This window comes from Pezoporus flaviventris, unplaced genomic scaffold (assembly GCF_033815535.1).
Source record: "Pezoporus flaviventris isolate CSIRO_AGI_PZ_B2104156 unplaced genomic scaffold, CSIRO_AGI_Pfla_v1 ptg000007l, whole genome shotgun sequence".
NCBI classification, from domain to species: Eukaryota; Metazoa; Chordata; class Aves; order Psittaciformes; family Psittacidae; genus Pezoporus; species Pezoporus flaviventris.
In genome coordinates, this window is record NW_026892555.1 from 19,451,827 (window position 1) to 19,467,174 (window position 15,348).

The 15,348-nt window shown below is 39.1% G+C and overlaps 1 protein-coding gene across 49 annotated transcripts in view; it reads right to left on the reverse strand.

The window, feature by feature from the left end:
• RIMS2 (regulating synaptic membrane exocytosis 2) overlaps positions 1-15,348 on the reverse strand; it is a 457,644-nt gene that overhangs the window by 57,362 nt on the left and 384,934 nt on the right. For 31 of the 49 annotated variants that reach the window (XM_061447907.1, XM_061447901.1, XM_061447897.1 and 28 more), the window contains 2 exons: positions 13,654-13,826; positions 12,392-12,631 (listed from right to left, as the gene is read on the reverse strand). The exons of 17 other annotated variants lie outside the window; for them this stretch is intronic. In XM_061447907.1, coding sequence (XP_061303891.1) covers positions 12,392-12,631; positions 13,654-13,826 — 413 coding nt within the window. The remainder of the gene's footprint in view (positions 1-12,391; positions 12,632-13,653; positions 13,827-15,348) is intronic. One more of the 49 variants, XM_061447916.1, reaches the window with a different exon arrangement.

A 15,348-nucleotide genomic window follows, 5' to 3' on the forward strand; every position in this document is an offset into this window, starting at 1 on the left:
TGGGCTGCATCTAAAAGGAGCGTGACCAGCAGGTCGAAGGTGATCCTGCCCCTCTACTCTGCTCTCGTGAGACCTCACTTGCAGTACTGTGTGCAGTTCTGGTGTCCTCAACATAAAAAGGACATGGAACTTTTGAAACAAGTCCAGAGAAGGGCCACGAGGATGATCAGGGGACTGGAGCACCTCCTGTATGAAGACAGGCTGAGGAAGTTGGGGCTGTTCAGCCTGGAGGAGAGAAGGCTGCGTGGAGACCTCATAGCAGCCTTCCATTATCTGAAGAGGGCCTATAGGGATGCTGGGGAGGGACTCTTCATTAGGGACTGTAGTGAAAGGACAAGGGGTAACGGGTTAAAACTTAAACAGGGGAAGTTTAGGTTGGATATAAGGAGGAAATTGTTTACTGTGAGGGTGGTGATGCACTGGAATGGGTTGCCCAGGGAGGTTGTGAATGCTCCATCCCTGGCAATGTTCAAGACCAGGTTGGACGAGGCCTTGGGTGGTATGATTTAGCATAAGGTGTCCCTGCCCACGGCAGGGGGGTTGGAACTAGATGATCTTAAGGTCCTTTCCAACCCTAACTATTCTATGATTCTATGATTCTATGAAAATCTTGATTCTTTTCCCACTTATCAACAGCAGCACTTTAATAAAACCAGTATTATGAAGCACAGGCATTTTTCTAATCTACAATATTATTGGTATTTTTACATGCAAAGGAGAAGATATGATTCTATGATTCTATGATATCAATACTTTCCATTGTACTGTATATTGTTCATGGGAATTTTGAGGACTTTCTTTGTCATCTTTAGAGGAGAATTGGAAACGAAAATATGTAATCTTGTTGTTCTGTCAAAAGTGTATGTGTTTGAGTATCAGGTTCACTCCGACGTCATTTAGTGGATCTTGCGGGTTTGTTTTTTTTCCCAATGCAAAGTCAAAATCACTACTTCCCTGTCATTTAGCTGAGTTCTCTTGTGACAATCCCTAAAGAAAATGAAACACCTGCAGTAGTAAAAATGGACTTTGCCAAGTGTGGAGTACAACTATGTGCAGTGATGTTCTAGGGAAAGAATTTTAACAATTTTTCAATCATTGTAATAGATATTTTTCTCTTGTGACACTGGAAGACCCACTGAAGACTTTGTTTACAGCTTTTTACAAGCAGGAAAAGAACCTTAATGCCATTTTTAATACACCTCTTAACTCAATTGGAGAGGCTCTCATTTCATTAACTTGCTCAAGAAATTTAACAAAAAAAGCATTATAGGGACAGCTGTGGTGTAAGAAATAATACTTCCATGGGAACAATGCTTCCAGATAATGCACACACTCATCTGCCAATTCACATCAAAGAAAGACATTGGAGGTTTGAAATTATGATGACTTCATCTCCTGAGATTCACTTGGCCAAAAGCTATTAAGTTAACTCATTTGTGATACAAATCTCTAATACCTACTGGACTGACTTAATTATTAGGTTTATTTTATTGAAATTGTAACAATCAAGTTGGCAGGAAACAATAAAGCAGTGACTACAATGTGTTTTGTTATGTATATTAATATTCAAGGAAAACTTGTGCGCACATTTCAAAATAAAAGTAACAATAGTTTTACATGAAGTGTCTGTTTCAATGCTCTCTTTCATTACAAATCAGAATTACCTCACCTGTTACAGTGCATAGGTTGACTTGAACTGGATCTTCCCCACTCTGATAGATAGCAAGCTCTGCACACTGTTTTATTATTATAAATTAATAGATGTATACCTTTTTTCATATCATACCTAGTGTTGGTTTGTTGTTTTTTTTTTTAATAGGACTAAATTTCAAAATTGTTTGGGGTCAGGCCATTGAAGTACTTACCAAACATAATCACATAAATGAGTGATGCAGAAAAAACACCGTAACAGATAACTGTTTCTGAATACTAGCAGTTGATAATAAACTGATGATAAACTTTCAAATTTTCCTTTACAAAGTTACAGAGGAGATTTACTACTCAGCTAACAGTAGTGAATATCTTTGCAGTGATAACTTCTTTTGAGACAGTGGACTAAACCAGCTATTTACTATGTGTGAAAACAAAAGAAAGTTACCAAGAAGACTAGCTGAGTTCTAAAACTCTTGCATTAGCCAGCTTTCCTATTCATATGTAAATACAAGCAGTAAATATGAGCTCTGAAGGATTGGCAACAAATTAAGTACATTCCAAACAAAGGCAGAGGTTGCTTTGAACAACATCCAAAATCTTTGAGATTAGAAAGCATCTTCTTTAACGCAGCCTGGCAAAGAAGCAGTTGCATTTGTAAAAATAGGTTAACAACTGGCTTGCCAAATTAAAACCCACCGTGAGCAACCAGATTTACCTGAGAGTGTCCTTACAGAAATGCACATTGTATGTACTTAACCTGAAAGTTGAATGTTATGTGCTTGTTCAGACATACTGTTGAATTACAGTCTTCCTGCAGAAATTGAAGATAAAGGTCATTCTGTTTTCTGTATTAACATTGCTGACTAACTCACAAGCTATACTGCAAACTTGCTTAGCGCTGCCCAGATTTGTTCCCTGAAGGGCAGAAAAGAACTCTATAAAATAAAAAGCTATCAGTGATTTGATGAACCAAACTTTAAATCCACTACCTCTCCAAGACCTAAAACATTAGAGAAATAATGAAAAATCAAGTTGGGAAAATAAGAAAAAATTCAGACTTGAAGGCAGAAATGCTCAAAAATATATAGAGGTAAGAGACATCATGCATTGCCTCAGGGTAAGAGGAACCATGATTTAACTTTACTTGCAAAACTGCAATTAGTTATATGGAAGACTTTCTTAGAGAACACACTGAGAGTTAGAAAATGCTGGAAGATAGACATTCAGGAACTGGATGTGCTACTGTGACATTACATTAAAGGGAAAATCACATAATACACAGGGAAGAGCCAGATGTCCTAAAAGTACTTTGTTTTAAAAAAATACCTGCAGTCAAAATGGATTTCACTACAGCTTCACCTACACTTCACTCACGAAAGACTGGATTGCTTTGATTAGTACTATATGTGTATGCTCATGTTTGTTGTACTGCTTATGTGTATATGTATGTCAGTGGGCAACTAAGGAACAAAGTAACTCTGACATTTCCTTCATTCCTTGTAAATTCAGGTTGCTTGAGGACTACAAAAAATCAGGGTCAGAATAGGCACTGCTAACATCTCGCAAATGTATAGCATCTCTCGGAATTGATCTTCTGGGACTGAGAGATAAATGGACACGAGCAAGAGATCTGAAGCCATAATTACCTCAACCAAAGAAATATTATCTGGGACATCACGATCTTGCCTGTCTGACTTCTGTCACTTTGACAAAATGACTTTGAGTCACACTGGGCCTCTGGGGGAAATTAGAAAAGCATACAGAAAAATTAAAACCATCATAAAAAGAAAATGTGAGGAAACATGGCTTACACCTTTCTGAACATAAATCTGTGAACTTTGTTTTTCTGACCCAGGGAGGACTGGTCTATGATCAGAACTCCTTGATGAGGCAAGGTGCACCTTGCACATCATGCTTGTTGGAGAAAAGCTCCTTTTGTTTATCATAGGCCTCCATAATAAATGTTCTCATGTTATGGCTGTGATCTGGGAACTGCTGGGATCCCAGAGGTATTTGTAGGGAAATATATTGGCTATTTCCTACTAGGAGTCACCTCATGACACATCTCCCAGCTTGTTTAGGTAGCACATTATGGACTTATCTAAGTATGAATACCATGCGGATACAGCAACAGTACTGTTCAGATGCTTCGTCAAATAACATTAAAATCAGCCAGATGGGCAACGGCAAACCACTGGAGCATCATCTTAGCATAGGTATTAAGTACACAATAGTCAGAAAAGCACTGGGTCCCTGACCCTTGGTTAAAATAAAATACTGGTGAGATGAGTCTGGCAATGTGTTTCAAATGCACTGGCACAAACCTAATAACTATGTTTTAGAAATACTTTTATGAAGTAACAGGAAGGAGTTTATGCTTGGTTTTAGAAGGCAAAGTGATAAGCTTATTAATTATTTTTAATGAAGTAAATTTAGAGGATTCAGAACATGAACTATATTAATTTTACAGAATCTTTTTTCTATTAAAATAATGCTCAGGTAAAACCAGTGAAAACATATAGCACTAAGACAGAACCACATAATCATAATATCAAAAAATGAAAAGCCTGATGAGCTTCAATATTCAGTTCCTTGGCTTTTGATCAGTTTCTACCCCACCCTTAGTTCACAGTATCACAGTGTGCTAGAGATTGGAAGGGTCCTCCAATCCCCCTGCCGGAGCAGGAACACCTAGATAATGTTACACAGGAATGTGTCCAGGCGGGTTTTGAATGTCTCCAGGGAAGGAGACTCCACAACCTCCCTGGGCAGCCTGTTCCAGTGTTCCGTCACCCTCACTGAGAAGAAGTTTCTTCTCAAGTTTAAGTGGAACCTCTTGTGTTCCAGTTTGTACCCATTACCCCTTGTCCTATCATTGTTTGCCACTGAGTAGAGCCTGGCTCCATCCTCGTGACACTCCCCCTTTATATATTTATAGACACTAATAAGGTCACCCCTCAGTCTCCTCTTCTCCAAACTATAGAGACCCAGCTCCCTCAGTCTTTCCTCATAAGGGAGATGCTCCACTCCCTTAATCATCTTCGTTGCCCTGCGCTGGACTCTCTCCAGCAGCTCCCTGTCCTTCTTGAACTGAGGGGCCCAGAACTGGACACAATATTCCAGATGGGGTCTCACCAGGGCAGAGTAGAGGGGAAGGAGGACCTCTCTCGACCTACTAACCACCCCCCTTCTAATACACCCCAGGATGCCATTGGCCTTCTTGGCCACAAGGGCACAGTGTTGGCTCATGGTCATCCTGTCGTCCACTAGGACCCCCAGGTCCCTCTCCCCTACACTGCTCTCTAACAGGTCATTCCCCAACCTATACTGGAACCTGGGGTTGTTCCTGCCCAGATGCAGGACTCTACACTTTCCCTTGTTAGTTGCTGCTATTGCAGACCTGTTGTGTTCAATCATATGCAATGATAAAAATGTCTGCCTATTGAAGAATTTATGATTCCACCTGGTTTTAAATATCTTCAGAAAATGAGTCTTTTTTAAATACCTTTTTAATTTAGAAGTGAAAAACCTAATTTCAACATTTGTATTTGTTTCAAATCCTCGTTTTGATTTTTCTCTTCATTCATGCTTTCCTGCATGTCTACAGGGTTTCCCATCTGCACCTCTTGTATTTTTTTTTTCTTTAAACTGCTGATGCACTGTTTTTAAATAACCTTCAGTAACAGGAGTACATCAGTGCTTTCTGCATCACAGGTCAGATCTGACTCATTAGAGCTTAAAATGCAGGCTGCATTTCGTGGAAAGGGATCAGCCTCAATGATACTGCGTTGCTGTCAAAGAAAAAATATCCAAGTTTCCTGCTGGGCACCATATATCAAAGCTGCAGGCTGTTTCAAATGAGGTATGTTCACTGTTCACCTCTTAATAATGTGCACTTCCAAATTCATTACTTTATTTTTCCCAGTGTATCAAAATAAGTTTACTAATTGTAAAGGAGTCTCTACATCTTTGGCATTTACTCCAAAATAGCAGGAAAAAATGAGCCTCTAAGATTTGATAGATGGTGACAAATAACTTACAAACAGGTGAATTTGCTATATTTATTAAATTATTTGTATTCTTCTCTCAGTACAGATTTCAGAACAAGTATATGAATTCATATAATTCTTTTCAGAACCACTGATATTTTGGACCCTTTTCAGTAATATATTTCCAGAAGTCACAGGTAATTTTGTTCTGTATGTTATCCACAAAAGTGTAGAAATCCAAATGGTCAAATTATTGATGGTGTGTGTTGCTACAGACTCAGCAGCTATATGAATTTACGACTTTTGAAGACTTTCCTCACTCTGGAATACTAAAGTTGAAAAGTTTACATCCAAAAGGGGTAGCTTCAAATCTGGGCTTCAAATGGGGCAAGAATTTGCTGACAGACTCTACTCAGCCCAATAATACTAATGCAATCATACTGAAAAAAAGTTTCATTTTAGGTCCCTTGATTTCAGAGATTTGCAACAGGATAGCAGCTCTCTGCTTCTTTAGTCAGAAGTAAGCAGAAGGTTATGTTAGAGGAACACAAAATACAGTTGCTGCGTTTTGTACAAAGACTCTGTCCATTATATGTTATATATATTATATATATTCAGGGATCAATGTTGGGACCAGTCTTGTTCAACGTCTTTGTCAGTGACATGGACAGTGGGATTGAGTGCACCCTCAGCAAGTTTGCCGATGACACCAAGCTGTGTGGTTTGGTTGATACGCTGGAGGGAAGGAATGCCATCCAGAGGGACCTTGACATGCTTGTAAGGTGGGCTGATGCCAACCTTATGAAGTTTAAACATGTGCCCTAGCTTCAGCAGTAGCAGCCATTTTTCTCCTTCTTAGTAGCTGGTGCAGTGCTGTGTTTGTGACTTTCAGCCTGGGAACAATGCTGATAACACCAATGTTTTTAGTTGCTGCTCAGTAATGTTTACTCTGACCAAGGACTTTGTGAGCCTCATGCTCTGCCAGGGAGGAGGGGAAGTCAGAAGGAAGCAGAGGCAGGACACCTGACCCAAACTAGCCAAAGAGGTATTCCATACCACAGCACGTTATGCCCAGTATATAAACTGGGTGCAGTTACCTGGAAGGGTGAGATCACTGCTCAGGTCAGGCTGGGTATCGGTCGGTGGGTGGTGAGTGGTTGTATTCTCTTCCCTTGTTATTCCCCTTATCATTATTACTAATGGTGGCAGCAGCAGTGATTTGATCTTAGTCACTGGACTGTTCTTATATCAACCTGTGGGAGTTACGTTCGTTCGATTCTCCTCCCCATCCCTCCAGGAGCAGGGGGAGGAAGTGGGGGGGGAGCGAGTGAGTGGGCGGCTGTGTGATTCTGGGTTGCTGGCTGGGCTTAAACCACGACACCATGCCAAGTGGAAGGTCCTACACCTGGGTAGGAGCAATCCCACGCACAGCTACAGGCTAGGCAGGGGGGGTGGAACTAAATGATCTTAAGATCCTTTCCAACCCTAATTATTCTATGATTCTATGATTCTAAATTACAGTGGGCAAACCTATCTGTGTGTCTGTGTGTCTGCCTGCCTGTCTGTCTGTATCTATCTATCTATCTAACCATCCATCTATCAGTCATTACTGGGAGCAAAGACTGCCTGTACTGCAGCTGTGCTAAAGAACTGATCATGCAGGGGGAAAAGTCTCATGCTACAGCTTTCCCTTAAAACCATATGGCCTATTTGGCTAGAAAGGTTAGGCACAATTAACTTCTCTCATCTAGTAGTGCAGTTGGAGCAATCATTATAATAATTCTGAAATAGCTTTAAGAAACTAAACAGCGTATGCACACTGAAAATGGATTCTCAGTCGGAGTCACAGTTTTTGACATTTTTACCAGAATACACATTTTCAAAACCATTTATTGGTTTCCACTCCAAGGAGCTTGCACAGACTGCTTTTTCATCCAGCTTTGCAAAACACTGCATTTAACTGGCAATAGCTTCAATCACAGTGGAAGACTCATAAAAACTGAAATACTAGATTACAATATAATGAAAAGCTAAGGAACAAATACTCATCAGGAATCAGTTTTAAAATCTAGAAATTAAATTCTTTAAAGATTTTTTTTTTTTTTACTGAATGACACAAAAAAGAACTAAAGTGAATTTGAAATGAATCTTTAAACCCAAGAAGGGAAGGGGCATAGAGAGCATGAAGAAGCATTAGGAAGATAAAAAGGTTTGTATCTGAAGAAATCCATTACTTAAAACTACATCCCGCACTCTATTTCATGTGTCCTCAAGTGCCTCTACAAATTTACATCCTAGCTGACTTTTTCTATCACAAGTTCTCTTTCCTCTTGTGTCATCTTTCTACTTAACCACCTCCATTTCTTCAGTTGTCCTTTAGCATTCACTTTTCTTCACACGTGATGTCATCGATTTCTTCCAATACATAGCAAAACACACGACCAATTCTCTGTGCTGTCCCTGCATTCTCTTCTTTATACATTTCTCTTCTATTGCTCCTGTCATAAATGCAGGAATTTCTCACTGGATATCTTCCTCAACTGTTTGATTTGATGCTATCTTCTGATTTCCTTTTCTCCCACACCTCCTTCCTTATTCTTACCTCCGGCCACCTGGTCATCACTGGCTTTTTCCCCAAAGCACAGAAACATGCTTTAGCATAGCCCTTTAGAAAGTAACACAGAAACTTGTCTTGCTTTCATCACTTCTGCAACTACAGTCACATCTCTGGGCAACCTATACCAGTGCTCAGTCACCCGCACAGTAAGGAAGTTATTGAATTCAGGTGGAACTTCTCATGTTTTAGTTTATGCCTGTTGTGTCTCATGCTATTGCCTGACACCACTGAAGAGTCTTTAATCCAGTTGTACATAATTCATCTTTATTTTCCAGTATTTTAGCAGTTGTACCCTATCACATTTATCTTCTCACATTCAAGACTGAAAGATCAACTCCTGCTGCTCATCAGATTTGCCCTATCATCCATTTGACATATTTTTAGTAAGCACCTCATGCTTTTCAACATTGCCTCTAATGCTTGAAAAGAGCTCTGCAGAAACACTCCTAAAGCTAACTTATCTTTTTTCTTTAAATCAACCCTGATGTCAAGCTGTCCCCAGCCCAGTATGGTAACCAGCTCCTGTCATGTGGAACACTTCTTAATTCTCCTGGTTTTCCATCTCTGGACTCCTACATCATTTCATGACAGACTCTATGTGCTTGGAAAAGGGGTTGAATTTTTCTTCTGTATTTCAACAGTGTGTGTAGAACAGTGAAATCCTGCTCTGTCATTACAGTTGCTGTGTATTCATATGATAAAACAAAATTGTCATGACAATCAGAATTAGGATCATATCCTGGGCTGCATTAAAAGGAGCATGACCAGCAGGTCGAAGGAGGTGATCCTGCCCTTCTACTCTGCTCTCATGAGACCTCACCTGGAGTATTGTGTGCAGTTCTGGTGCCCTCAACAGAAAAAGGACATGGAACTGTTGGAACAAGTCCAGAGAAGGGCCACAAGGGTGATCAGGGGACTGGAGCACCTCCTGTATGAAGATAGGCTGAGAAAGTTGGGGCTGTTCAGCCTGGAGAAGAGAAGACTGCATGGAGACCTCATAGCAGCCTTCCAGTATCTGAAGGGGACCTATAGGGATGCTGGGGAGGGACTCTTCATTAGGGACTGTAGTGACAGGACAAGGGGTAACGGGTTAAAACTTAAACAGGGGAAGTTTAGATTGGATATAAGAAGGAAATTCTTTCCTGTTAGGGTGGTGAGGCACTGGAATGGGTTGCCCAGGGAGGTTGTGAATGCTCCATCCTTGGCAGTGTTCAAGACCAGGTTGGACAAGGCCTTTGGTGATATGGTTTAGTTTGAGGTGTCCCTGCCCATGGCAGGGGGTTGGCACTTGATGATCTTAAGGTCCTTTCCAACCCTAACTATTCTATGATTCTATGATACCTTAGGACTGATATTTAAAAAAAAATGCTAAGGAAAGTTAAGATTTAGAGCTGTCTTAAACAGATTTCCTGCAATAAAAGTGATGAATTCCCACACATTAGCTCTAAGAGGGCTTTTTTTGTCCCTGACGTCATCAGGGAGCTGGAACACGAAATAACATCAGGGAACTGTACATAAGGAATCCTTAAAAATCACAACAGGGAAGTTTGATCCATGCTTTCTGTTTACTAACATGTACTGCCAAGAAAGAACATAATTATGCTTTCCCTATATGTGAACCATATGCCAAGGTTTAGTTTTACGAGGTCTAATGAAGGCAAAATCTGATGCTGCAGTTATTTCTGAAAAAAAAATTCATTGATTTATTGTGCTCCAGTGCTCCAAAAGCTAAAGCATTTTATTGCACTGAAAGACTCTTTAAAACAGGCATGAGATGAAACCATGATGGATATCTGTCTTCACAGGTGTTTAAGATACACTGAATCCACCTATGATCTCAGCAGATTAAAGTCCTTAGTGTGACTATTACCATAACTCATAAAGTATATAAGCACAGTGACATCAAGAGGTAGGATGTATCCTTAACGAGCTAATTTTTGATGGTGGGTTGATTGAGAGCAGCCTCTGTGTTCCAGATTGCCCAGAGCAAAGGTGACTGCTGTTCAACTGAAGATGTACCTCTGAAGTAAAAATATATATCGACAATTTCCGTCTGTAATGCAGGCCTTCCTGATGCCCAAGATCTCAAAAAACAGATGATAATTAACTACTGTTCTGTAATGCATGAACTGTCTGCTTTGGTTCTGTTGGGTTTCTCAAATACCATAGATGTTTAATTATTAAGTGATGTTTTGGTGATTGTGTCTGAAAACTCTATCTTATAAATTGCCAAACAAGTAAGCAGAAGGCACCAAATTTACAACAACTCTTAGGATTGATCCTGCTGCCAGGTTAGTCAACTGAACATACAAATGACAATATTTCAATATGATGACATACATAACTATGTGTGTATATATACGTATGTATATATACACCTGTACCTATACAGGACTAAAACAGTGCTGTTAGAAGAATGTTCAGAAAATATTAAAAAGATGAGCACTTCTTCTACCATAGGAAAGGAAGGTAGATAAGAAACTTTCTTTTTTATTCATAACTTACAGACTAAAAGTAGGCAAAATGGGCATAGCAGGAAACAAAACTAGAGGCTGATTTGTTGGGAGCCAAAATCGAACACAAAGTCACTGCACAGCAGTCATTTTATAATATCTTATTCTATCAAGCAGGGACTCCTGAACTTGTGCTGCTTCTTCCTGAAGGCAGAGAACAGCTAACAAGCAGAGAAACAAGCTGGCACAGGAAACAAGAAGTTGTTACTAAAAAAGAACTTTACTTTCTGTGAGGGACAGCATTTTTGCTGAAGAATAACCTGAGTGATAGCTGGAAACCAGAAATAAGGTTATGCTTTTTGAGAAGCATGACTTCCAGATCCATTAAACTTGTCATTCTTAATTAATGAGTAGTAGGAGCCAGGAAAGTAAAAGGTCTTTAAAACATCCTTTCCCAGACTTCCATTCAATGGCTCCTGGAAGATGTATGCCAAGGCAGTGTTAAAGGCAGCTGCTTCTAAACAAGTAACTTTGCTGAACTCTAAAATGCGCTCACAAGAGAAGGAATGCTGACATTCCATGTATAAAAGCAGTAGTATGGCTATATTGGCCCATACCAGCCCAGAATGGACACTACACATCTTGATTCTCTTTTAGTATCACCTCTGCTTTGTGCATGTTCACGTGCGTGTGAATTTGCAGGCACATACACATGTAAGTTGTAGCAAAGGAAGAAAGTGGATTGACATTGAGTGCTCTGCATTTACCCAAATATGCATGAGCATAGTTTTACAAGCATGTTATCTATAGGTAGTGCAGAACTAGCAGGTTTAAAGAAAGTATTGTTTTCTGAGATTTTCTGCCATTCTTGTGTAGGTGAGAAGGGGTTCAAAAGTATTCAGCAAACTTCAAGCTAATTTTTTGCTAATGAAGAAGGAAGAAATATTGTCTTTCTCTTAATGCAAATTACATAGATTTTGCAATACAAAATGTCACTTATTTACATTAAAAGTCAAGTTTCAAAGGAATTGTGCTAAAATGTATAAATCTAGAATATTATCTAATAAAATCAGAAAAAATCGTGCTGAAATGTTTCTGCACACAATACAGCAGCAGTGGCCCATGACTCCTCCACAATACATCAGCCCATGGCAGTTATTGGAACAACAAAAACAGGGAAGACTTTGATTATCCACGTCTATTGTCAAACAATATGCACATTTATCGACCTACACAAAAAAGATTTAAAAAAAAAATCCAAATTCTCTTCTTTAGTGCTGCCAGAAATGAAAGTAAAGATGGGTTTGATATTGATATGACCCAATAAAAGGTTTTTCCCTGAAATAGTAAGTCAAGCAGGGATTATAACAAGGAATCTTACAGCTCCTGTTGTTTATTACAGTCAAACCCAAACTCTAGTCTGAACCAATTTAATAAATAGTATGCTGTATTTGCATGCATAACGAGTCAAGTTAGTGCACCATTTGGTATACAAAAAAAGGTCACTGAAGTTGAGAGGGAAACTTGCTTAAAGTGTCATAATTGAAAACAAACAAAAAAAAAAGCCACAGAGAACATAGACTATAAGCTAAGCAAAGGGAAAAAAAAACGGGGGGGGAAGACAAGTAGGGTTCTGGTACAGGAGGAAGAAGGTCTATAGAAACAGAAGTACATTTTACCTGTCATTCTCCTTCCCTTCCTCAGCTTGGTCTTCTTGAGCTTTTTCATCATGCCCTGATCCTTTGATTTCCTCCTGATCACAGTTCTCTGTCACCTCTTGCCCTTCCCCTTTTCCATTAACTTCTTGCTCCTTTGCTTTTTCCTCCTCCTGCTCTTTTTCTTCCTCCTCAGGAAATACTCCATCTTGTTCATCCCCTTCCAGCCCTCCCTCTTTTTTCCCCTCTATATCCCTTGTGCTTCTGAAGTCAACAAATATTGCAAAAAGCATGCAAAAGGAAAAAAGAAAAAAAAAATAAGATTATGGAGAAGAGCACGCATGAACTCAAAATAAAGGAAATGCAAAAGAAATCCAATAAAAAGATGGAAGCAGCCATAACTTAAACCATGCTGTCTAAAATTCCAGCATACACTACAGAACCATGGTATGTTTTCTTAGGACAGTCTCTAAGTCCTTCTTCAAACAAAAATTGCATGGCAATACATCACATTTAGAAATGTCCACAAAACTCTATGACAGAAACAATGGGGTCCTAACAATGCTCTCATAAGCAGATGTTTAAACAATCTTTTCAAATGCACTATTTCTTTCAAAAAGACAACTTTCTGCAAGTTAATATAGGCTGACACTGAATTTTGATGACAGACGCAGGTGAGTCACACCTTCCAAGAAAAATGATATTTCATTCCTTCTACAGCCAAAGCTCCTCTATGTGTGCACATGGCTCAGAGGAGACTGTGTTTTGCTCACAGACACACTATGTTCAGCACATTTTGATGAGCACATTCAACACATCTTATTGAAGAGTAGTTTAGTGGTTGTATGTCTACAGTTAAGTTGGACTAGTGTTAAGTATTAAACAAGAGTCTATGAAAGTTCAGCAGCTCCAGTTTAAAAGAAATTAAGATGTCTCTGACTTTACCATCACAATTTTTCAAGTTAAACTGTCTTTTCAGCCATATTAAGTATTTTTAAAAATGGTTTTCAGAAAGTGAAAATCTAAGTGTGTCAAATGTGTGCTGACAGCATATGCTTGTTATTGTAGTGTCTGCTAGTATACCCCAAGATGACAAAACTTGGCTAAAAACAAATACCATGAAGACTTCAAAAACATTAGATGAAAAAGACATTTAAACAAGTACTTTGTAAATTCTCTACAAATCTCAACCTAGACAAACGATTAATTTCAAATGCAAATATTGACAAATATTCAGTTACTTAAATTACATGGCTGTGGCTGGCACTGCAGCTCCTTGTGCTCACCTTATTTTCTTGTTTCCTCTTGGACGCTCTGACTGGACAGACATGTAGCTTGTGCTGCTGAAACGTGACGCACTGCTTGTCCGTGACACAGCAGAGACATCGCTGACATCACTGTCCGAAGACTTGTTAGAAACATTGTCTGAGCCTCGCTGAGGATCCCGTCCTGACCGATACTGTAAGAGGAAAGGGACACAGATACAGATGTTGTCAGTGATGTATTACCACAAATCAGCTATGGAACTGCTCCCTGATGCTATCTAAACTATCTTTCTCACCAGACTGCCTGAATTTTTACAATGACGTTTTCTAACTGATATAGAATATAAATTATGTCTTGGTTTCCATTAATTTTACTCTGTTTTGTTATCCTATCCAAATTACTAGCTCCTCAGCTTCACCCATAGAATGACTTGCACAAAACTTCCAGTTCCAAAGGTTTCAGTGACTTTAGAAAAGTTATCTAAACCATCTTAGCATATTCTTACCACAACTGTTTCACCAGTGCATGAAAGGAAAGCAGAGAGACTTAGTGACTTGCCCATGATTACTGAGCTCATGAAAGACTGAACAGGAAACAGAATGTGCTCTGTGTCATCTATAATATGTGCCTCTTTCAGGGCCTAGACTATTTACAAGAACTTCTAGTTGACAAATGTTAACTTCTGTTTTTTCTTTAAGTAAATAGGTGAGATTATCAAACCAAATGACAAAAGAATGTTGTAGCACTGCAGACAAACCCTGCATCTTGCTAAACTGATGGACTGGGAAGTCTGAAACGATGAGACAGGGCTAGAGATAATTTGTACTCACAATGTAAAATGCCTCAGAAACTAAAAAATTACAGTATTATTTGAGCTTGTTAACAACATATCCCAAATGGAGAACTTGCAGGTGACTGGTGATCAACAGTAAGCCCATACAACATAAAGCAGTGTTGTGTAGAGGTATTCGAGTTAGATCTGAACAAAATATGGCTGTTTGTTCTTGTTACACAAGTTAGCTCTAAATTAACATCATCTGTGCCACTCTGCACTGCATTATGCGCAGATATAATAGATAGCAGAAAGATAATTTTTTCCTTTCTCTTCATATACAGACATTTCTGTGTATACAGAAATCTGATTGGTTACTACTCATATTATATTTCAGAAAAGTATTACTGCAAGATGAAGCGTCAGTGATCACCAGGTAATTGGCTGACATGGAAAGAAGACAGTATGGAAAAATACAAAGAGCAGCACAGACAGGACTGAAAGAAAACAACGGCAGAAAATAATCTGCATAAAACATCAGTGGCTTGTTGAACTCTTGAGGGTAACAGCACTGGACTCAGCCACCTAGAGAAAATAATTCATAATGTAAAGAGGCAGAGCTATAGAGTTCTGCAGAAGAGAAGGTTGTCCAGGTTTGGTTATCCAAATTTAGAACAGAAGAATTTGTCCCTTCTTTATAGCTTTAGAATATCTGTCTTTCATGAGATTGTTTGCGTCTGTCTCTTGAAAAGAATGTTACATTGGGAAATATTCTGAAAGACTGTGCAATGTCTAAAGAGTGTTTCAAATAGCATTTGAAGTGCCTATTTACCATAAAGGAATTTCACACTTAGATATAGTAAGGTTTTTTGCCCATTTTAAGACAAGGAAATGAAATAAAGACAAGAAAACATACTCATGCAGGTTACACTGTAGGCCTGTT